At 30.1% G+C, this 24,701-nt stretch overlaps 1 protein-coding gene across 3 annotated transcripts in view; it reads right to left on the reverse strand.

Annotated features, from left to right (window-relative positions):
* Positions 1-24,701, reverse strand: part of Glurb (metabotropic glutamate receptor B) — a 156,619-nt gene that overhangs the window by 80,719 nt on the left and 51,199 nt on the right. The window contains exons 1-2 of one of the 3 annotated variants that reach the window (XM_085661190.1): positions 13,572-13,592; positions 9,202-12,625 (exon numbers count right to left, since the gene is read on the reverse strand). In XM_085661190.1, the coding sequence (XP_085517316.1) occupies positions 9,202-12,592 (3,391 nt within the window). In that variant the 5' untranslated portion in view covers positions 12,593-12,625; positions 13,572-13,592. Of the gene's footprint in view, positions 1-9,201; positions 12,626-13,072; positions 13,171-13,571; positions 13,593-24,701 lie in introns of those variants that run through there. The other 2 variants (XM_085661189.1, XM_035862138.2) reach the window with 2 other exon arrangements.

The following is a 24,701-nucleotide window of genomic DNA, read 5'->3' on the forward strand; positions in this document are numbered from 1 at the left end:
AGAAGTACGAGTCTCACGGGGAAAAGAGATCTAATAGGAATAACGTTAATGAGTCGGACGAAATCGAAAAAGCAAAGAAATATATGTGACAACGTAAATCTCGTCGTATGAGGCGTAAGGGTGTTTTTAAGGTTTAGCGAAAAGAAAAAAAAAAAAAACGAAAACAAGAAAACAAAAATACAAACAGGAAAACGAACAGAATAAAAGTAAAAAAGAGAGAAAAAAAAAAGAAAAAAAAAAAAACGTAACGTTCTCTAGTATTTTATTGTTTCATTTTGGAGCATTCTCGTATGATGGGTTGAACGTTACATGACATGTAGACAGGACCGATTTTTCCTGACTCTTTTTTGAACTGGACAATTTCTAATCTCCCTTATCTTTTTTAGGGATATAAGAGAGAAGAAATTCTTTCTCGATTTGAAAAGAAACTTTTTTTTCCTTTCAACAAGTTCCATGCATATTACTAGATGGTTCACAAACGCGAGCAACCAAGCGAGACTTTTCCATTCGTTAATGAGAACTTTCTGTTCCCTTAACACCGTTGATATCTTCCTACTTATCTAACGTGCTTATCAAACACACATAGTAGTCGCCCTATGACCGCAAGGCCCCTCCCTCTCTACCTCCCTTCCTCCCATCTACCTTCGCACCTCATTCTACTCACTCACTCGTACCCCCACCCTCAATCACCTATTGCCACAGCGCTCATTCATGTGCCAGTGTACTAGTATGCTAGTGTGTTTAGTTCAGCTGTGATATCTCGCAAGTCCGACACTTTGTCGCTTTCACGCGGAACGACCTCATTTTTCTTCTCTAAAGGAAAACCATTCCGTGCTGTTGGACGGTAAAAAGTCGATATAACTGTCGAAATATTGTAAAGAATGGTCTACCAAGACGATCGAAATTCGCGTTACTTGATCTTCTCTTTGAATGTCTCTCAGGCTTCCTTTAGATATTTTCTTTTTTGTTCTTTCCTGTTTTTTTTTCTTTTTTTCTTTTTTTTTTTCTTTTTTTTTCTTCTTTTTCTTTTCCTAACAGATAATTCATTCTTAACAGGTAATCCTTTTTCGATTTTTGATAGTTTTTAAAGGAAAAACTTAGCAATGAAAAACTCTTTGATTGTCTTTCCGATGGAGTTTTTGATGATTCAAGTGAAAACTATCGAGACCTTTATGATTTTGAAGAGAATAGTACAATTCCTCGGTTAGTTTTAACAAGCAAAAATTAGATTTCCAGGGAATGGTCTACTAAAAGATTAAAACTCGTAATCCGATCTTTGGTTTAAAAGATCCTCTAACCTACTTTCTAATCATTTTTTTTCTTTTTTTCTTTTTTTTTTTTTCGAACTCCTACTATTAACAGCTAATCTCTCTCATATAGTTTCAAGAAAGAAGTACAGCAATGAAATTATTTTATTTATGACTTTCTCAATTAACAGAATTAGAGAGAGAGAGAGAGAGAGAGAGAGAGAGAGAGAGAAAAACAGTATATCCCTTTTCATTAATGTTTCTCTTTTAGATTTGAAGAGAATTATTTTTCATTATAAAGTACAATAATGAATTAGATCTTTGAGAGAAATTTTCGTTAAAATTTTATGGTTTCTGTCAAAGAAGAAAATTGATTAATTTCTCGAGTTTCGTTTTAACGAGGAAAAATTGAATTCTTTGGATGATATCATTAGGGCCGAGCTTGGATGACGAGAATTCCTTGTACAACTTGGCACTTAGCCAAAGACATAATTTAATTTAATGGTGAACTAAAGGTAATTTCTACGTCGGTGCGACATCTGTTTCTTACGAAATTATGTTTCACGACTTTGCGTGTAAGTTCATTGGCCGGTCGACAGAACTCTTTTGGTATTGAACCTGGGAAAGGAAATTGCCCAATTTGGCCTAACGGAACTTTGTGTATACCTTAGTTTCCTTCGCACGAACGATTTAACAATTTATCAGAATGAAAATGCTTTTTTTTCTTTTTTTTTTTTTTTACCTTACAAAGAACAATAATCGATACGCAAAAACGATTACGTTCTCTCTAACGATATTGTTAATTTTATTGATTATATTTTATTATTAAAGTCAAACGATTAGATATAAAAAGATTTATTATCATTTGATATTATATGTTAATTGCGTAAGTTTATAAATTTTCGTAAGATATTTTCAAACGAAATTCTATTCAAGCAAAAATTGTTTTAATCATTTTAATTATTCTCATTGTCTCTCGGGATTAATTTTATTTAGAAATAATCGTATAATCAAAAAGTTCTTCTTTCTCAAGAATAAAATTGCAAAATGCACAACTGTTATCACAATGCCGGTTCTGCCATTGTATTTAAATGTCTCACGAAACACATTAGATTGATAACATTAAACGAGCATTATTCCGGTGTAACGAGGCATAAGGCACACGCGATTCTAATGTCTAAGAAAGAGTCCTTTTAATCGTTCTCGAAGTTTTCGAAGAATTGTGAATTAGAACATTAGATAGAATGAAAGAGCTGCTTGGGATAATGGGAATTAATTCAATGAAAGTTCTCTACCGAGTACCAGTTTAAGACTAGACGAAGCCAAAGAGCGTAGAAGCGAGGCTTCCGTTGAGATCTTGATGCAGGTTGCGTTCTCGTAGTTTCATTGTTCGGTAATAGTTAATCTTCGAAATTCGAAACTGTATTGGTAATTTAGCCAAAAGTGATCACCCTGGGAAGTTATTAATATTTGTGGTAATAGTATTAGTGAGAGGGAGAAGGAGAGAGAGAGAGAGAGAGAGAGAGAGAGAGAGAGAGAGAGAGGGAGGGAGACTGAGAGAAAGAGAGACAGACAAACAGGAAGGGATGTAGATAGGAGCACATAATCCATTTGTAAGGTACCCTTGTAATATCCATAAAAAAGGCATTAAATTAGCATAAGTCATAGCAGGATATAATAATAATAATAATAATAATAATAATAATAATAATAATAAAAAGAATAAGGTAAAATTTATTTCCTCGTTCATTCGATGAAATCTCAGAGAAATAATTCTACTTTATCTCCCGTTGAAATTTTACAAATTTACGGAGGTAGATAATATCTATTGAAGATATACAATTCTCTGCTGTTAAAACCGGTGTAATCCTTTTGTGTTATCTAATCGACTACTACCATAATGTTTTCTTGGATAATTTGAAGAGGCTCCTAGATCTAAAACACGAGGAAATAGAGAAAGGGAAAGATTGAAATTTTCTTAAGCAATCGCGAATAATAACACGCTGGCGGTGGAGCATTTAACAGAAGTCAGACTATCTCTGTAGAGGGGTCATTCTTAGTAGGATTTATCGTCAAGGTGCAAGGCTTCCGGCACGAATTTCCGAAGCCACCTCGCCGTCTGCCTCTCCTCGTAAGAGGATACCCTTAAGTAACTGCGCAAAAACACGCCTAATCTATTTTCCATGCACACCCGTTAGACCATGCCAGTCTCTCGAACGTGATTCCTATCGTTTTAGCGGAAGAGGTAGCTTTAAAAATGGGTAGCAGCATCTTTTTTTCCTTCTTCTTCTTCTTTTTTTCTTTTTTCCTTTTTTCCTTTTTTTATTTCTTCCTCTCTCTTTCTCTCTTTTCATTCCCTATCACTCTTTTTTTTTTTTCTTTCTTTTCCTCTCTCTCTTTTTTTATGTTCTTTCTTTCTTTTTCTCTCTCTCTCTCTCTCTCTTTTTCTTTCTTTCTTCCTTTTCCTCTCCTTTTTTTCCCTTCCTTTCTTTCTTTTCTCCACTCTTTCTTCTTTCCTTTTTTTACCTCTACCTTTTGTTCATACTACAGCACTCGTGGCTCCAATCCATTCCGTTTCTTCTACTTCAACGCGTTTTATATCCTTCCTTTTTCTCCATTTCCTTTTTCTATTTTTATTTCAACTTCAATCTTCAATCACGTTCCCCTTTTCACGCCTCTCGCATATTTGCAATTAAAGAAGAATTGCTACCTCGTGTTTCTCTATCGATGCAACTTAGGTCAACATCGATTAATGCTTCTGATCTGTTCTCGAAACATTTCGGGAATGTTATACTACGTATTTATCTCGCGTTTGAGAGAGAAAGAGAGAGAGGCAGAGAGAGAGAGAGAGAGAGACAGAGAGAGAGAGAGAGAGAGATGCTTACAATTAATACTAGAACCAAACGGAGGTTGGTTGAATCAGACAATAAATCTCGAAACTATACTATCGAAACTAGAGTATTCTCTCTCTCTCTCTCTCTCTCTCTCCCTCTCTCTTCCCCTCTATCTTTCTCTCTGTGTATGTCATTCGTAGAACTTTAATTAATATTTGGAAACTGTTTTGGTGGGAAAGCATCAAGAATTGATAAGAACATTGAAAATTGTTCAACTATTTTTCTATCTCTATCTTTCTCATCTCTCTATCTCTATCTCTCTCTCTCTCCCTTTCTCTCTCTCTCTCTCTCTCTCTCTCTCTCTCTCTCTCTCTCTGTCTCTCTCAATTTCTCACTTTTTCATATTGAACTTCAATTAATATTCCGAAATTGTTCTGGTTATGAGAAATCACTGTGAAATGATAAAAAAGTATTTTGGAAAGTTTTCAACGCAGTAAATCTCTTTTTGAACGAATTCAAGAGATAAAGTTTTACGGATTAAGACTCCGGTTTAAGAAGAAAGAGAGTAGAAAAGAAAGAAGAAAAGTCGATTGTAAAGTTACTGTTCGTATTTGAGAAATGCTGGGAAGAGGCCTTTGCGTTCCTTTAGATCGTTTTATCCCTTTGAAGGGAGAAAGTGATAACGTGCTATCGACGAAACTAACAATTGGAAGGCTGAAGATATTTGCGAGAATTTTTCCTTTTTTCTTTTTTCTTTGAACTTTTTATGAAAGGATTGGTAAGGGTGAAAAATTTTCTCTCTTTCTTTCTCTCAATACATCAATCCATCCATCTATCTATCCATCTCTTTAAATTTTATTATTGACATCTCACGTTGTTAATTCTTTGAATTATTCTCTGGAATAAAGTAAATTATTTGTAAATTATTAAAAATTTTCAAGTGTGCTTTTATTAAAATTTCACGTTTTTAAATTTAATTATTTTTCTTTTTTGTCTCTTTTCTTTTTCTTTTCTTTTTCTTGTTTTTTTTTTTTTTTTTTTTTTTTTTTTTTTTTTTCTTGCATACAACATAACACGCAACATGATTTTAGAAACGGTGCGAAGGCTATAAAGTGCTCTTAACTAACATGGTATGAACTGAACTTATGAAGTACTCAAGAGAGGGGAAAAAAAGAGAGAGTACGAGAAAAGGAGAAAGAGAAAAATTGCAATAAAAAGTGGTTATGCATTTTCTAATAACCTACGGTAGATTTGTTTTAAGAGTCATTAAGATGATGTTTCTTGCTTAATGAGACTACAACCTTTTATTTTACTCACAGATTTTTATGAAATATCCCTTCCTGTATATTTCCTCTTCCTCTCGCGTCGATTTTTAAGACGTATCTTATTAAACATTTTTCTCTTGTGTGTTAAACAAGTACAAAAAGAAAAAAAAAAACAAAAAAAAAAAACAAAAAAAGAAAATAAGAAAAAAGAAATAAAAGGAAGTAACATTATTAAAATGTTCTTTTAATTCTGTTGTTAAAATTTAATTTTACGTTATATGCATAAGAGAAACGATGAGTTTAAAAAAAAAAAAACGCTTCATTTTTTACTTATTTCCCTTTTCATTTTTTACTTATTTTCCTTTTTATTTTTCTTCAGTTTATTTGTTTTAAGAACAAAACGAATTTTTAGCATAGCCTTCAGAGTTCTGTTTTTATTTCTTTTTCTGAAAATACATCATATACGGAGATTATTGAATGTTAGTGGAAAATCGAAAGGTACAATCGATAATAAATCACAAGACTGAATTTCACGCTTGCAAAAGCCGAATGGTTTGGATTGTTTGATATATCGATAAAATGTGTGCGTGCGTGTGTGTGTGTGTGTGTGTATATATATATATTATATACACAGGATGCTTCTCCTAACGGTTGCTACGATTTTTTAGGTACTTCCAGTAGTACGAGAAAAAATGTTCAAAACAAAAAGTCATTAATTCTCGATCGTCGATAAATTACAAAAATAAAACTTGTAAAAATACAATTTTTGTAATAAAAATATCAAGATTGCTTCCGCATTTTTTTCTTTCTTTTTTTCTTTTTTTTCTTTTTTTTTTTTTTCTTTTTTTTTTTTTAATGGCACCATATAACTTTTTCTACACGGTATTGTAAGTGACATTGAGACAAATGATGTAGAATGGTGGTAGATTTTTTTCAATAACTCATTGAGAAGATCATTTTTAATGTAATAATAAGGGTTCTTGAGGAACTTGAGCATCGACATGAGCATGAGCATGGATGCGAAATATACGCGTTAGAATGAACAAAAGAGAAAGAAGAAATAATGAAATATTTTTATTCTTATCAAGCTCTCTATCAAGCTCGATGTTATTAGATTTCGATGGTTTTCTTCTTTCTACTCGTTCTCTCTCTTTCTCTGTCTCTGTCTCTATTTCATTCTGTCCTCAATTAATTAATAAACGAAATATATTATCGGTAGAAAAATTCTTTACTTGAAATTAATTTATAATTGTTAATTATAACAAAAGTATTATTTAACGGTCTGACAAATATCTCGTATTTCGAACTATGGTGATAACATTATCTATTTCGCATCGTTTCACTGCTCTTTAGAATAATTTCTGAAACAAACGTGATGCGGTTATACTCTCTGAAGTTATATTCACAACTTTGCTTCTTTATCACACGTTGGTCTTTAATATCTCACTCAGTGAAAATCTGATGAAAATGAATTGAGCATAATGCAAACGAGTAGAAAATAACCACGTTGACGTATAAATTTCTGCGATTATATTATATGTATCTTATTTAAAGGGGAAATATATTGAAACAAAATTGAAAAGAATTATTTGATGATTAATCAAACTGTACGATATTAAATCAATCTATTTTACATAGATTTTTTGCTTATTTCCAATATTGATTTTAAAGAAAAACGAAGGTAATTCTTCTGATGGTAATATTAACTTTTCCAATATCTCTACGTTGTACGTGATCAACTAGTCACTACAAGTAGTTTTCGTTCGTGACCGGACTTGTCGAATCCCTCGAAAGTACTCGCTGGAGAGAAGTATTCAAGAACGATTAGAGGAAATGGATATATTGTCAGGAAGTTTAGTCGCATGCAAACGACAGTTCAAACTAAGTTCTTCGAACGGTTTCGCTGCTTCGATTTTATCATTACGGGCATACAACTGCTGAACTATCAGCCACTTTGATGGGACAAATAAAAGTATTTTATAAATATTATTTTATTAAAATTAATTGATTAGGCATTGTTTCAATATAGTTTTGAATACGATCACGTTTAATAATAATGTTATAATAAAGAAAAGATAAATTCGAAAAGGAAAAGAATGAATTTTTATAGAAATGACTTGGAATAATTTCGTTAAATTCTACGTAAGAGTAACGATATGACGCAAAATCGATAAAAGTCATTACCATTCGGTATGATTGCTCCTTTGGAAAACATAAATTTAACTTTTAATTGTTTGGTGTAATTTGCTATGGTCGGGCAAAAACGAAAATTCGATTTTTCATCCCTTCTTTCCTTTATTCGTTTATCATTATCTAATGTTAACATCGATTTTTCATATATGTGATTGATTATTCAATAACTACATGTTTTTATCTTATATTCTTTCTCTATATATTCGTTATATAGGGTAAGAACATAAGATAAAATAGATGCATTAATTCATCGATTCGTCAATTTATCAATTTATCAATTCATAATAATGAAACTGATGATAATTTGAAATTTCCCATTTTTTAAATTTATACCAACAGTAGTAAAGTAGTTTTACATAAATTGTTGATAACTTATCGACAACAATTATCGATTAACTGTTGTCAACTTGTTATCTTATCATGATAAAAATTGGGAGAATTGTTGGAAATTTATCGACGTACATTCGAGAACGTGGGTTAATAACTTACCGACTTCTGGTAAGTTATCAATACGCAGTAGGAATTGTTTTTATCGACGGATTAAATTTACAGAATGTAATTTTTATGATTTTTTTTCCTTTTTTTCTTTCTTTTTTTTTCTTTTTTTTTTTTTTTTTTTTTGAAATTTTACGAATACGAACAATCATTTAAAATTGGAGAAATTGAAATTGCTTGTTAAACGAACGAAAATTAAATAAAAAGACAAATTTTTTCCTTGAAAAAACATCAATTCTCAGAAAATCTGCATTTCACAGCCCTTTATCTTCGTGAAATACTCGTGATAAAAGCTCGAACATAAAACTCGACATTGTAATATTTTCTCGTCGTTCCAACTTTTTTCACGTAGAAATCGTTGAAATTCTGTGGTGGAAAAAGAAAGAATGGGAAAGATAAATTGGATTGGAAAATGCAAGAAAGAGAGAGAGAAAGAGAGAGAGAGAGAGAGAGAGAGAGAGAGAGAAAAAGAGAGAGAGAGAAAATTTTCGTGCATTTCGCGAGAAATATTCTACTTGCATGCATAATCAGGAGAAATACACTTTCATTAGGTTTATATCATTTCTTTGCGAAAACTTTCAGGAATGATTTCCGCAAAATTTTTTTGTAAATCTACGATGATATCTCACACTATATATCTCACCAAAGGAAAGTTTGGTCCTCTAAGTCATGAAGCATAACGTAATTTTCGCTTTCAACGATGCTTAACAGTATTTCCCTGGTAACTGTTGGAAGTTCATCGCTTTTACGTTTAACGTTGATAGCTTTCGAGGATCAACTGAGCCATGTGGAGAGAATGTAACTCGAACGAGAATATTTAAATGTAGTATAAGAAAATACGGTACGATATCGAAGGTTAGTAAACGTACCAGTAAATTTGTATAAATTTAAGTAACTTTGTGGGTGGACGGATGTATTTGCACTTTTATGAATAAATTTTAATTAAACGTTAAACTTTAATTAAACGTACGTCAAATTAAAAATTAATTTGACATATTTAATTATTTCTTTTTTCTTTTTTTCTTTCTTGCACATATATCTACATTTCAAAGATAGAGTTCGAATAAGTGTAAAGATTTTATTGATAATAAAAGAACAGTCCAATTAGATCTACCGACTATAATTATACAAATGAAGCATAAACGTTAATAGGACAAATTCACTTACCCTTGATAAAATCTACCGCCATTTCTAGGCCATAGGTATCCTTATCGCAGTCATCAAGTATATGTGCTCCTATCTTGACCCCGGGAATGATCTCTTGTTGATTAAATGTGTCTAGAGTATAGAGCATAGCCTCTAATGCCTGAACACCACCCTGCGGCATAACAGGACCACAAGTTATCGAGTCTTCTCTTTCGTGAACCATCATTAAACCTCCCAAAACGAGGTCACCTTCGACCACTGCGCTATGTTTCACTGGCCATTGGTCTATAATCGACGAATTATGAATGACACTAATCGATTGTTTCATCGAAACATTAGCAATAGTTGTCTCTTCCCAGGTAACTGTAGTCCATTCTGAAACTGCACTCGAAATATTTTCATATTCTTTATCCAAAACATTCTCTATTATTGACGTAGTTGCGATCGTATCGATCCAATCGGAAGGAAATTTCACCTTTGGGGAATTATCGATCCATTGGGGGGATACATCAGGAAGAGGACTAGTAATCCCTTCGATCTCGACATTAGAAATTGATCGATCGGAGAAACTGCTTGGAATTCTGCTCGTCCTTTCGGAATTCTCCGACATGGAAATATCCGTCGTTTCCATGGAATTTCCTCGGTGCCAGGAAGTTTCGAAGTTTTCTTGGGATATTGTGACTGGATCGATATCGTCCCTCTCGGATCTATTCGAGTTTCTGGAAAAATCTATCGTTCGGTTACTACTTCCTATCAACTCGCTCGATTCGAAACGTTTCTTTTTGGAAAACATTGTATTTGATTCGATTGATCCACCAACTATTTCTTTCAATCGTTTTACGTTAAAATGATTTTCTTGTTTCCTCGTCCCTTTTATATTGTCTGAAATATCTTTCGAAGAAGTTGAAAAGTCCAATGTGAATTTATTTTCGATTATTGGTAACTTCGTCGTTTTAACTTCCATTTTATAGCTGCTTATTTCACGATTTTTTGTTTTTAGAGTTCCATTTTTCTCGTCTAAGGTTACCATGGAGAACTTTAATGGCGTCAATCCTAGAAAATCGTTGAACGAAATAGTAGTATTTTCTACAGGTCCTTCTTCGTCTTTTACCGACAAATTCCTTTGAAAATCTTTGCTTCTTATCTTCTTCTCGTAGTGACGCCTTTCCTCGTTCTTCTCTTGCCTCTTCCAATCACTTCTTGGATTCTCCTTTAACTCTCCCCTTTTCCTATACTTCCGAAAATGAGAATGAGAATTGTCGAGTGATCTTGGATCTAAGAAATCTTCTACAGGATCACGAACGTTCCTATCAAAATCCTTGGAAGAGTCAGCTGGGCCACTGCTTTCGAGGATGGACATCCTAGTCGAATTTATCCGGTCAGAATCGAACGTATCGTATTTCCGATATGTCGAATTCCAGGATACCGAGCTATCTTTGGAAACATTCATGATTCCTGACGTACCTTCCTTTACTTTTTTCTCTTCGTCCCTGTTAAAACTTAAAGGAACAATCTTTACGGTTTCTTCCTCTCCCATAGAATTTATCGGAGGACGAAGTAGGACCGTTTTTTCTTCTTGTTTGAGATCTAAACTTTCATTTCTCAATTCTTTCATTCCAACATTTCTCAACTCGTGTGAAAACGTATCATTGTAATGTTCCATCTTCGAATAGTTTTGAGATCTTACATTGAGATCAAATTGTCCTGTCAATTTGGACGATTTCTCTTCATTCGAACGCATTTCGTTTATGACTTTTCCCATATTCATTCTCGATTTACCTTGTATTACGTCGAGAACGTCTGGACGAACATTGTCCGACGGCTTTAAATCCAAATATGCTTCCTCCCTTTCTTTTTTCTTTTTATCTGCAATCGAAAGAGGTCGTCTTATTCCCTTCCACATTGTTCCAAATTCTTTGTTCTTAGTTTCCTTTCTCGAACGAATTTCTATCGCATTTTCTTCTTTCAACTTCGCATTATCTTCGTACCAAAGACGAATCGAATCCTTAGGGACTTCTTTACGATTAGAAACCATCACGGAAGATTCTTCCTCTACTTTTCGCGACAACTTTATCGTCCCTTTTGTCAGATAAGGAACAGTTGCGCCTTCCAAAAAGTTATCGACATCTCGACGATCTCGTCGTATCAAGCTTCTTACGTATTTTTTAAAATTCATTTTTTTCTTTCGTGAATCTTTAACTTCTTCCTTATTTCCATTCAATTCCATTTGTTGCATCAACTTACGATAAAAAGTATTTTCATTCTTTTTTATCACTTTTCTCTCGTCCATTACTTTTGGTCCTTCGAATAAACGATATTTGCCTTTCTCGAAAATACTAAAATTCGTTTTTCTTCTATCGTTCGACCTAAAAGAAATATTTCTCCTTCTATTTCTATCTCTCCATCTACTACGTTCTTTCATTTCGTATACATCGGCTCGCTTAATCGATTTATTAAAATTTAAGTCCTCATGTAACACCGTGAATTTTTTGTTATCGTTTAAATCTACATTTTCTTCATCATCATGATATTTCCTTTCGTTCGATCTTTCATCATATTTATCCGAAATTTTTCTTATTTCGCCGTGATCTTTTGATTTACGGAACAAACGAAATTCGTTTCTCCCAAGAATGCTCGAATTTGATCCTTTACCATCTTTCAACGTAAAAGAAAAATATTTTTTTCTTTCTTTTTCACTCAATGGTAGATCATCCAGTTCGTTTAAAGAAAAGAATGTCTTTCCACGTGGAAGTCCATTGAAGTTCTCGCGGATAGATTTTCGCTTTATTCGGACACCGCGAAGATTCCAAGAGGATCTTCCTCCTCTCACGCCAAACCTCTCGGACTTCGTGTCCTCCGATCTAGCTTCGTTTCTTCGATTCCTCGAAGTCCATTCCTCGGTCATCGAGTTATTAGAATTCCGATCTACCTTGGATCGAGTGGATTTCTCGTTATTTCTCTTTTCTCTTTCTCTTATTTCCCTTCTCGTTTTTATTTTCGAATCTATCGATTCAAAGTACTTTTCGTCGGTCGTTCGTCCAAATGCATTCGTTGGAATAAGAATCGTTGATCCACTTTTGTCAATCTCCTTTCGGTCCTTCCATAAGTTTTTTTCTCTTTTCCTTTTCCTTAACCAAAAGTATTTCTCTTTTGATCCTTCGTTCGTCCAAAAATTATTTCTATTCTCTTCGTTTACATCGATTTTGTTATTATCGTTGAACATGAAATAATTCGTCGTTATTTCGTAACTAGCATCCTTATCGTTAACGTAACCTTTATCATCGTCATAATTGGAAGGCCGCTCTTGTCCGAAAACGAAGCATAGGATCGATAGAATCGGCAGGATCATTCGAATTTCCAACTGGATCGTCCGAATGGCCGAAATGGCCGAGCGTCTCTGATTTCGAGGCATCACCTCACTGCGAACTCTAACATAGCTTGATTTCTGAAAATGTAAATTTACTTCGATTAGAATTAATAGATCTGTCTTGTATTTCGAATAATAGATATTGTATTTTTATTATAATTATTTGATTGAAAATTCATGGAATTGTAATTAATGAGTTATTAATTAAACAAAAATTAAAAATCAAAATATCATGGACAAATATTCATATCAAAATCGTTTCCCCCTTTTTTTTTTTTTTTTCTTGCTTCATAATAACAGGACATAACATGACACCCCTCGAAATTTTCTAATTTTCTATTTTACTTATATCTTATATGTATATATTTTTTTTTATATGTATTTTTCAAAATCAATAAGAATAATCAAGAATGTTTAACGATGTTGTCGTCGACGTAAAGTTGAAAATAATTCGATCGATTAATTCTTGGCTAAATTTAATTAATTTCGTAAATGTAATTAGATAAATTCGATGAATTAATAGACCTGTCTGGAAAGGATAGAGACCGGTTGAAAACGAGAATATCCTGTCGTGGGCAATCGAGTGTGAAACGCCTCTTCCATTCTCACTGTTGAAGATTCATTTGAAATCATCCTTGAATTACTAATCGCCACAACGTTGAGAATAGATATATCGTGCTTTCACCTAATCTAGAAAATCTAGATGGAATTCAGAGAAATTTGGCAAGTATCCTAATGATTAAACTTTATTTAAGGAATTCAGAGAATTCAGACATCTTCGATTTACGATTTTCAAATCTTTGCGAAATGATCTTTTCGAAATCTTTCGATTATCAAAAATATCGTTTCACTTTATTTAAATAATATTATTTTATATTTATATAATAATTCAATTAAAACTTTTTGACTTACTCATTATTGCTTTTACGAATAGTTATCTTATTTTATATGTATATATATATATATATATATATATATATATATATATTGTGTATAATGAAATTGAAATTGAAATTGAACTTACCTTAAGTTAAAGATAATTCGAGTACATGCAAAAGGAGATATACTTTGATGTGTAGAAAATTGTCAAGATATATGACTTTTGAAAGGAAATATCGAATACAAAGGTCGTTTATAAAGCAATCCTCCATTCTTATTTGTTTCTTCTTTTTCCTAAGAAGAGGAATGATAAGGAAAGACAGAAAGAGAGAAAGAGTAAGAGGGAGAAAAAGAGAGATGGAGATTTATCGAGTTACGTGCCTTGAAACGATGTAACTTGGTTCTTTGAGAAATTTGAAATATAGCCCAGGGAAATTCGTGTTATTTATCGAAAGTTTGTGGGCTCGAATTCCGTCACGAATAACGTTGCTATAAACTGTCGAGCATATTTTTAGGAAGAAGTACTCTTTGTTGAGTAATCAAAACGGACGCCCACAAAGTTTTAACTAGTTGAAGGAACGACAAGTCAAATGATATATTCCAAAGTATATATGTATCACCTAATTGAACATGGCGAAGTGAATAGATTGCTTAGACACGTTCGTACATATGCATATATATATATTATGCGAATCAATGAAATATATAATATCAATTTATTCCTTCTGATTACGAATTCCTATGAATAATTTTCTAGAATTTTCTTGAAATTCTGTCATGAGAAATCAATGAAATTTATTTATGAATTATATCTATATAAAATAGAGGATTATTTTTTTGGCGATAAATAATTTATTTTAAATTAAATTAATCATTAGACATGAGTTATTCATAAATAAGTAAATATTGTTTGTTTAAAAAAAATTGATGTGTATATTTTTTTTTTTTTTTTTCTTTTTTTTTTTTTTTTTTTTAATTTACACATACCTGTAATGAAAAAAAAATTTCTCGGTATTTTATACGCATAATAATAGAATTTAGGATTCAGTGAATATGTTCGTTTTTCTTCTTTTTTTTTTTTTTTTTTCGAAAATCAATTAGACGATAATCTGTGATAATTTTATTAAAATCTACGATTAATCAGATATTTTATCTTTCACGAGTTATTCTGATACGATTTAAGAACGGAAATAATCCAATAAAAAGAGACACATTTTTTTTTTTATTTTTATAACTTGATTATTCATGTAGAATTTCAGATAGTTATTTAAAATAAATCTTTATTTATCATCGTATAATTACGCATTTATTTACGAATTGAAATATCGAGCGATTTAGAAAATATTCGTACTGTGAGAAATCTCGCATTGCTACGTATATCCTGAAATTTTTTAATCATCACATTTGAAATCGTTACGAGTAATGGAATGTATAGAATTTAATTCGATCGAATTTCAAATTAGTTTTTCATCGTATAAAATACCTCGAATGCACGTAGGAAGAGAAGAAATATTATAATACGAAGCTTGTCAAATCATGTTCAGATTGTATATCTGAGCAAACATTTTGAAATAGGACTTCTGAGAGAAATTTTATATATATATATATATATATATATATATATATAGAAAACCATATTGAACAGATCTTCACTAGTTTTCCTAGATATATTATACATAGATATAATATCGAAATTTGATGGCGTCAACATCTCCCATCGGTATGAAGGGTTATCAGAATGAAATAGTAACATATCAAGGTTTATTGCGTTATTGATATTCAATCCGATTAATTCCATCAAATTTTAAGCATCTTCATTTTGCCCTTTCAACAATCAAACTGAAATTATACAAAGTATTATGATTTAAATTTTATAAAGAATTAATTAAATTAGAATAAAATATATTATTAATTAAATATATCATTTCTATGATTATTTAACATTTATTAATTTAATTCAATATTACTTTCTTACGTATTAATTATAAAAAAATTTTAATTATGGTATGACTTTTCATCTTTTCAAAAAATACCATTTTGAAAATGATTTGATTTAATATATCATCACTCTAATTAAACCTTGTTATTTATAGATAGTAATCCGTTGTCTCGTCATCAATTTAACCGCGAACATTTAGAAACGACACTTTAATCTTATCGTAAATTCCGTTTCTCGCGATGGGAAACGTAGACGTGAGAGAACCGCCAGTCGCTGATCGATAATACGTACGAGCTGCTTATTCCTGTAACATAATTTGTGGACGAATCACGCGTAATTTTAATTACTTGGTATGGTAATGGCTATGCATATATGGCGGTTATCAACCACGAAGCCTGACAAGCATTATCGATTGCAAGTAACAATGTCATGGAAAATGAATTTCACCGAGTGTCTTTCCAAATGAGAGATCATTTAATTGCAATTTATTACTCTTTCCAACGATTACCAGAAATTGACATGTTTTAATACTACATATTCTAAGTAAATAAGAGGTGTACCAAATTTATAACGCAATTTCTAATATATATTATTCTAATTTTTGATTGTGAATGTGAATTGTGAATTGCAAAGTTTTGACTGTTTGCTAGTCGTGTAAGATGATATACGTTTCAACATGAAACTTTTTGTGATTAATTAATTGATGGACATAATTAATTACCTCAATCTAGAAACTTTGTCGTGTTATTATGAAAACAAAAATCATTTAAAAAAGAAAAAAAGAAATAATAAATCTTGAATTATTTTCTTTTAATAATTATTTAAACGATATATAATGTATACAGAGTGTTTCATACTATACAACTTGTATCTTATATTTTTATTGATATATTTAGACGTTTAATAATTGTCAATCAAAATTATATATTATAAGAAATGGAAATGAAGTGGACGGATTTTTTTATTTCATTTTAATACGTATTAAAGATAAATTCGTTTGCTTCGAAGGGATCTCGAATTTCATTTCCCTGAGAAAACTTTCATGGAAGTTATCTTCTTTCGTGCATAGGAAAAAAATCCGTAAATTCAACATGATTTGCGTGAGAACACGGTGGATGAAAAGAAAGAGAAAGAGGGGGGGGGAGGAGAAAGAGAGAGAGAGAGGAATCCGCTATGGATTATATTCGATATGGTAGAGAAGCTTGGAACTTGTAAGTTTTTTGCACATGTTCACCATGGATGAGTGATGAATGATGAATTATACGGAAAACTTTCTTTTTACGGTTGCTTTATTTCATACTGTATTACTTAATAATACTTCGTTGATATCATCTTTTATAATACGAAGTTTCATTAGTCGACGTAAGATGTAATTTAGTATCAGGAAAAATTTTATATATTCTGAAATTCATTTGTTTATTAAAAGTTTGCTTGTACTTGAAATATCTGTCGATCCGTAAAACTATTTTTGCACGTGCGAAATTCTGTTCAAAATATTTTACAAAGTATCCTTTCCTTTTTCTTTTTATTATTATTATTATTATTATTATTTATTTATTTTTTTTTTGTTTTCTTTGTTTTTCATCCGTTTAATAAATATAATGCTGACGGTAATATCACTTTATTTGTATTTGAAAAGTTAAAATTTTATTATTATCATTATTATCATTATCATTAATTTATGTAAAATTTATAAAAATTTTTGATCGAGGTTTACGGTAGAATTAATAATTTCTTTTTTTTTTTTTTTTTTTGTTTTTGAACGATTCAATTTAATTTAATGTAATTTGTTTTTCATACTGAGATTAAAATATAAGATATAGCTTATCGAATTGTCTTCATATTTTTGGTTTAGTCCTTATTCCCAAATATATAATTACCAAATTATGCGAACGTATATTATATTACTCATGGATAATAAGGAATAGTAACTAAGGAATAATGTAATATAATTTAACGAGTATACGAGTTACTTTGTTCTTTCCCATCGAGACTAAGAGAACCCTTGGGCCCTTTCAGTTCTATTTCCATTCTTTCTTTTATCCTTTCTATTTCATGCTAGCACATTGAATCATTTCAAACGATACGTAGCGAGTAGAATTGCTTATTTCAAACTACTGTAGGTAGATCGTATACCTTGAAAGGGAATCTTTTATGTAAAATTATTCATAATATTTTCTAAGATTAAAATATTCTCGCTATGTTCATCGATATTACTATATGTTCTACTTTATATTTCTTTCTTTTAGATTTTTTTTTTTGAAATATAAATTATTAAAATCATAATGTAAATTATAAAGGATATAAATTATTATTAAATTAGCTTTATATCTCTGTTTATCATTATCGAGTCTAATCTTAATATTAAAGATATATATATATATATATACATATATATATATACATGTAAAAATTATCTCTTAATATTAAAAAATATTAATATTTTATTATTAAGATTAGAATGTTAAAATATTAATTAAAAAAAAAAAAAAAAAAAAAAAAGAGCGTTTGTATTTAAATGTCAAAACATTTATTAGAGATTATAATATTTTAAATATTAAGATTAGATTAATTATATACAGGTGATTTAATATAATTATTAAAGTTAAAAAATATATAATTACTGAGTAAAATTTGAAATCAAAATAAATGATCATTTAACAAGCAAACTGATCAATTTCTTTTTCCTATCGGTTCTCAATCTTTTTTCATCATTTTACCAAAAGCTGAAGGAATTCTTATCAGGGGAAACGAAAAAGGAACGTTCGAGAAGTTCGCAAATACACAGTCTGTGAGACTTGGCAATGAGATTTTTACTGAAAGAAACGAAATAAGGAAGCAAGATTACATTCACGATCGGATGGCTAAAGTTTAAGTTTGATTAACGATTCGAACGTGTCCCGAGAGATAATTCTTTTTTCGTTGCTTAATTGGATCTAAAAAGTAAAAGAAAGATAGAAAGAAAGAAAGAAAGAAAAAAAAGAATTAAAAAGAGAATACATGTATACGCACATATACTTTTAAAACAATTCGTTCTTTAATATTTTTCCTTTTTTCTTTTTTCTTTTTTCTTTTTTTTTTCTTTTTTTTTTTACACGTTATTTTATTTGAAAATTCCTTTTTTTAACAAATTATTTTATTTATAATTTACGATCGAGCGTTTCACTGATTTAATTGCTTTTCTTTTTACTCGTGCTCTGCATACAAACTCTTTGTAATTGTTACGCGATTTTATTTTATTATGTTATTTTTAAATTTCAATGATTCGTTGAAATATTTAACAAATACTGAACGAATATAAAAAGAGCACAAGAAAAAAAGAAAAAAAAAAAAAAAAAAGAAATAAATAAAAAAACGAAATAATTTTATCTTATAATATCGAATTAAGAGAAAATCCATTGATAAGAGGATATAGAATAATTTTTAGGAAAAATTATTCTATAACTTGTATTTCATTATTATTAAGGATTGATTAATTATTAACATTACTATGAAATAATTGCGCAATAATTTATACACCTTTACGAAGAATTACGTTTTTTCGTTTAAAAAAAAACTTGACTATTATAAAAATCTATATGTATGTATGGATTTTGAAGAAAGAAACAATATAGTTTCATCATTAGATTTGTCTTTTTGATAAATGAATTCGATTATTTATACGTTTGTATAGATAATACGGAAGATTTATATCAAAAAAGAAAAAAAAAAAAAAAAAAAACAATCGTATCATTCTAAGATTTGCATTTTTATTAAATTAAATACATTTGTTTATACGTTCTCGTTAACATGATGAATGTTATTGGTTTAAATCTTGAAACGTGGACGTAAATGCGCTTGAATTATCCTACGCATGACTTAGAATTAGATCAGTCGATATCAGAGAAGCAGTGAAGATATAGTAGTCGATTTCAAGTTCATCTATGATACTGACAGAGTAATTAAAGTGTGAAATTAGGCGATCCTAATTCACAATGGGTGAAACATTTCCAATCAAGAACGTGCAATCAATATTTCAAGAAGAATTACGTCGATCTCTCGTATATATCGAATCCCGTGTTCTTTTTTCACATTTTTCTCGGGGAAACTTTCAACGAATAAAACGATTCGATAGGGACGTGAGATGGATAAAGAGAAGGGTTAGACATTCTGGATACTCTCATGCCCTTTGGCGAGAACACAAGAGTCAGGATTTTCAGGGTATTATTACAAACGACTCATTGTTTCTAGATATTAGATTGAGTTATTTCATATTTATATATTACGTTCAAAATTTGTAATGCTCTTTTTTTTTATCTTTTTTTTTCCTTTTTTTTTACGATTAGTCATGCATATTTATTGAAAAAAAAAAAAATTTATATATACATTACAATAGTCTCATTTTTAAATCATAAACTTGTACTTATTTTCACGATCGATCCAATTCCTATCGTTTATTTATTTTTACGATACAATGATTTATGATAAATCAATAATGGATCGAATAAAATATTTCACAAAGGAATAATTCAAAGAGAGATCATTTGTATTCGAATCTATTGTTTCAACTTTTCATATTCGTCGCAATGCACAGAATGATCTTTCTTTATGAGTGATATCATAGAGGCATAACGTGTGTTATTTACGCGTGGGAAATTTGTGTCACGTAAAAGAATGGAAAATAAATCAAAAAAAAAAAAAAAAAAAAAAGAAAAGAAAAAAAAAGAAAAAAGAAAAAAAACAAAAAAAAAGAAATAAAGAAAGAAAAGAGAAAAGAGGAGTCTCGTTATTACGCGAAATTTACGAGAAGTATTGTATTAGAGATATTTTCTCTATAGTTCGTTCTGCGTATACTGATAATAGTTAGAAAAATCGAAAGGTCAACAATGGTGTTTTTTAATTGCTCAGTTTATGTTATCCCGGCTTACGGTTTATAATGAAAGAGATCATTTCAATGTGTTTGCTCGTTATTCGGACGCTTATATTTCCTTTTTTTTTTTTTTTTTTTTTTGCTTTTTATAGAACGATCCTGGATATTCGGACGAAAACGCTAGACTTAATTACGTACTGTCGTAATCTACAGTAATGTTCATTAACGTTTTTGTTACGATAAGATAGGTCAAATGGGCAAATACACTTTTGAACTTTTTCATACTCTTTTTTTATTCATTAATTTAATCCATTGCAATTCACGTTATTTTTCTGTTTTTTTTTTCTTCTTTTTCTTTCTTTTTTTTTTTTTTTTTGTAATCTCTTCGACGTTCCTTTTATCCACGTGTGTTAATATTTTCAGTTTTTTTTTTTTTTATTTATTTACTTTTCTTTTTTCCTCAAACTTTTCTCCCTATTATTCGTCGTATTATTGACTATTTTATCAATATATTTAAAATATTTCAATCCATTGTACATTATATTTTATATTATATCCATTCAGATAATTTCGAATGATTAGTTGAAAATATGATTTGTTAATGAAACGAAAGAAAAGAAAAGAAAAGAAAAAAAAAAAAAAGAAAAGGAATAGACAAAGAAAGGATAATGGATTACATTTTTGACAGAAAATAATTTCATATCTAATTTCTTAAGAAATAAATATACTTTGAAGTCCCTTCGTTATATTACGTGCCTAGAATGAGTTGAACAATGATAATCTCATGGAATTTAAAGCATTCCTGTATGCATGTAGAAGCGTTTTAAGTTGAGTAAAACGCACGGTACTTTCACTTCTCATTTTTCTCTTTTCATTTTCTTTTTCTTTTTTTTTTTTTAATTATGAATTTTATAAAAATGCGAAAAAATGCACAATCACAAAGTCGAAGAAAATGTCAGGTAGGCGTATGTGTAGCTGTAATTTATACATCAGATATTCGAGCTTTCACATTTTAACATATAATTTTCCGCAGCAACGCGCACGAGTCTAAGCTTTTCCGTCGTTTTAGGCATGCATTTCAAATGCATTTCCTACATCCTCCTTAAATTTTTTCTATATATATTAATATCTCTATATGCTATGCTACTTATACGATTGAATGGAGATTGAATTTTCAATGTGTTAAGTGAATACTTTCAAATAATCCCTCTCTCTCTCTCTCTCTCTCTCTCTCTTTCTCTCTCTCTTTCCTTTAGAACTTTTTTCAAGAAATAAAAACCAATTGAATAGAAAATTTTTTATCTTCATTTTTTTTTCTTCTTCTTTTTTATGAAAAATTTTGAAAGATAAAGTATTTTGTCAAAGACTCTCGCTCGTTTTGAATATGTAATATTTGAGAACAAGTCAGTCCATTGGGGCGTTTAATGGGTAGGGTGGGGGATACTTGAGTAAAGGTCTATTAGACTTATCTTGAGTATTCAAGATGGTCTCAAGGGTAGAAGTAATCCTTTTGTGTCTTGAATAGCATCCTAAGTTCTATTCAGTGTTTTGAATACTAATCATTCAGAAATTATACCATTCTCTTGTACTATATATATATACATATATATATATATATATATATATATATATATATATATTTATTTTTCCTCTTAAAGATTCTAAATACGTTTCTACGTAAGTCTTCTAAGTTGTTTAAGAAAGACTAAAGATCTTTCAAAGTAAATATATTTTAATAACGATGTACTCTACATTATCGAACTTCATTTTTATAAATCAACATAATTTCAAATGTATATTAATGAAATTTTGTTACAATTAAACGATCATAATCTATAAAAAAAAAAAAAATGGATTAACTATCTATTTATTTTAAATCGTGTGAAAAATCGAGAATGCCTATGCATGAAAATTATAAAATGTTTTTTCTTGTCTTTGTAATCGTAATATGAAATTAAATTACAAGGAAACTTGAGAAGCAGATTACTAAATGCGATCATCGACGCTCGTTCACAGCTGCTTTCGACAACAGTTCGAGATTATTTACGGCTTGAACGAAATCGTATTACACGCATCTGTGCACAGAGAGTAAACGATCAAGAACGGCCATGTCGTGGTATCGAATGATCAAAAAACCATTCGCTCTCTCTCTCTCTCTCTCTCTCTCTCTCTCTCTCTCTCTCACTCTTTACATATCTATTTACGTATCTTGATCCTTTTATATTTTAAATCCTTTTGTCTTGAAAGATAAACTTCAAAAGGATGAATAAGTCTTTTTTACTTTACATCGGACGAAGTCAAGTTTTTATCGGCCAGTCCATTGATTTGATTATAAATCACTTTTTCTTTTTTTTTTTTTTTTTTTTTTTTATACTTGTCTTATAAATAATAATTATGAAATTTGCACAATTATGCGAAAATAAAAGTAACTTATTAAAATTATTTATTATTTATTTGTAATTATTATTATTATTATTATTATTATTATTATTATTATTATTATTATTATTATTGTTATTATAGATATTATTATATTGAGTTCATTGTATGCGATCGTTTCATTTTTAATAAAAAAAAAAAAAAAAAAAAAAGAAAAAAAATGTATCAGTATTATTTGATAGGATCATATCGATGAATTTCAATAGTTCATAGATCTTTCTTCTTGACTTTTCCATTTTGATCGTATGAGATCGACTATAGATAGATCAATCGGGCATTTGCAATTATGTTCTACGATTTGTTTGGAAAATTCATAGCTTCCAATAAAAGTATGTGAGTTGTGATAAAGTCCAAAGTTTTCAGACAAATCGTCGTCGAGTTCTGGTTTATCATCCCGTCTTTCGTCTTTCTTTTCTACGTTCGACTTCGATCGTGATAAAATAAAAACTAGCGATGCTCGATATTCTTGAGAACGAATCGGACTTTATGCGAATAGACACGATCACGTGCGATATGCGGCATTCGAGAGAATAATAAAGGAGTCTTTCGGTTCCTACCATAAGTGAGAAGAAAGGTAAAAGTGATGTATAGAAAAATGTCGCGAATCGCGTTCTGCTGACGTCAAATGAAACGTCAAACGTTAGATACTTTTATTGCTATCTTGAATAGAAATTTAATGTACGATGAAACGAACGTTGTTAGTCACTATTCCTAGAAAAATGGATTCGGCTATATTTTTTTTTAAATCAACTTTTTTTCTTCTTTTTTTTTTTTTTATCTAATGCAGAGTACTCTGGATTTTTTTTTTTTTCTTTTAAATAGATACGATAGTATACAGTAACGAGTATGGTATTAAAATTGAAAATAATCTTGTTCTTATAATATAGATATAAATTTTCCAATTAAAATATATTCCGGAAAACTTAATGGCAGAGAAAAAATTTAAATATCTTGATTGATCTAAATATAGATGTAGAATATTATATCATTATATATATATATATATATATACATCTTCAATTTCTGCGAATAGATCGTATTATCAAGGAGGTTGCAAAGACTAGAGAGAACGAGCAAAAACATGGACGGAAATCTTTGAACAAGAGACTCCTTCTCGAGAAATGGGGTCTTGAAATCATCAATCTTCTATGTCGGTGACTCCTCTTTCCGGAGCAACGTGCGCTTGTATGGAAATGTATACGAAGGACACGCCTAGTGATATGCATTGCGATTCAGGGCTTACGATCCGTGTGCTCTGCATATGGTTACGGTTGTTCTGTTTTCATCTATATCTCTCTCTCTTTCTCTCTATCTATTTCTGTCTCTCTCTCTCTCTCTCTCTTTCTCTCTATCTATTTCTGTCTCTCTCTCTCTCTCTTTCTCTCTCTCTCTCTCTCTCTCTCTCTCTCTCTCTCTCTCTCTCTTTCTCTCTCTCTTGTGGTTAAATGTAATTGCAGAACCACAATCGCAAATGTATTCAACGTTATCTATAATCTTTCCTTAATACATTGACTGAAATGCATTCTCAAGCATTTCATTTAGAAATTTTTATATCTTGTTATATGCATTTATACTGATTAGAATTATAATTTTTGTATCCCCTTTATTGTAGCCTCCTATGTGAATTTAAAATCACTTTTTAAAGGATTTTGATTTTAGATATAATTTTTTTTTTTTTTTTTTTAGAAAGAAGAATTAAAAACAAATGAAAAATTTTTCATTAATAATAACATGAATCGTTCCTTTTTCTTTTTTTTTTTTTTCTTTTTTTCTTCTTTTTTTCTTTTTTTATTTTCTCATCTACTTGTAATAGAAAATGAAGAATTTCAAATTAAAAGCTCAAATAAGCTTAATCGTATTTATTGTAAAAGTTGAAGTCACATTTAAAAATTGAAATGATTATTCCTTTAAGGTGTTCATTATATTTCGTAATTAATAATCTTTTGATTAAATGATTAAGCTTTTAATTAATTATATCGAATGAAAATTTTTATGCGTTTGTTATTTAAATACTCTGATAGATAGTCTCTATAAAATATAAATTAATA

The sequence above is a fragment of the Vespa mandarinia genome, chromosome 14 (assembly GCF_050613455.1).
Source record: "Vespa mandarinia isolate Hongniang chromosome 14, ASM5061345v1, whole genome shotgun sequence".
In the NCBI taxonomy this organism is placed as follows: Eukaryota; Metazoa; Arthropoda; class Insecta; order Hymenoptera; family Vespidae; genus Vespa; species Vespa mandarinia.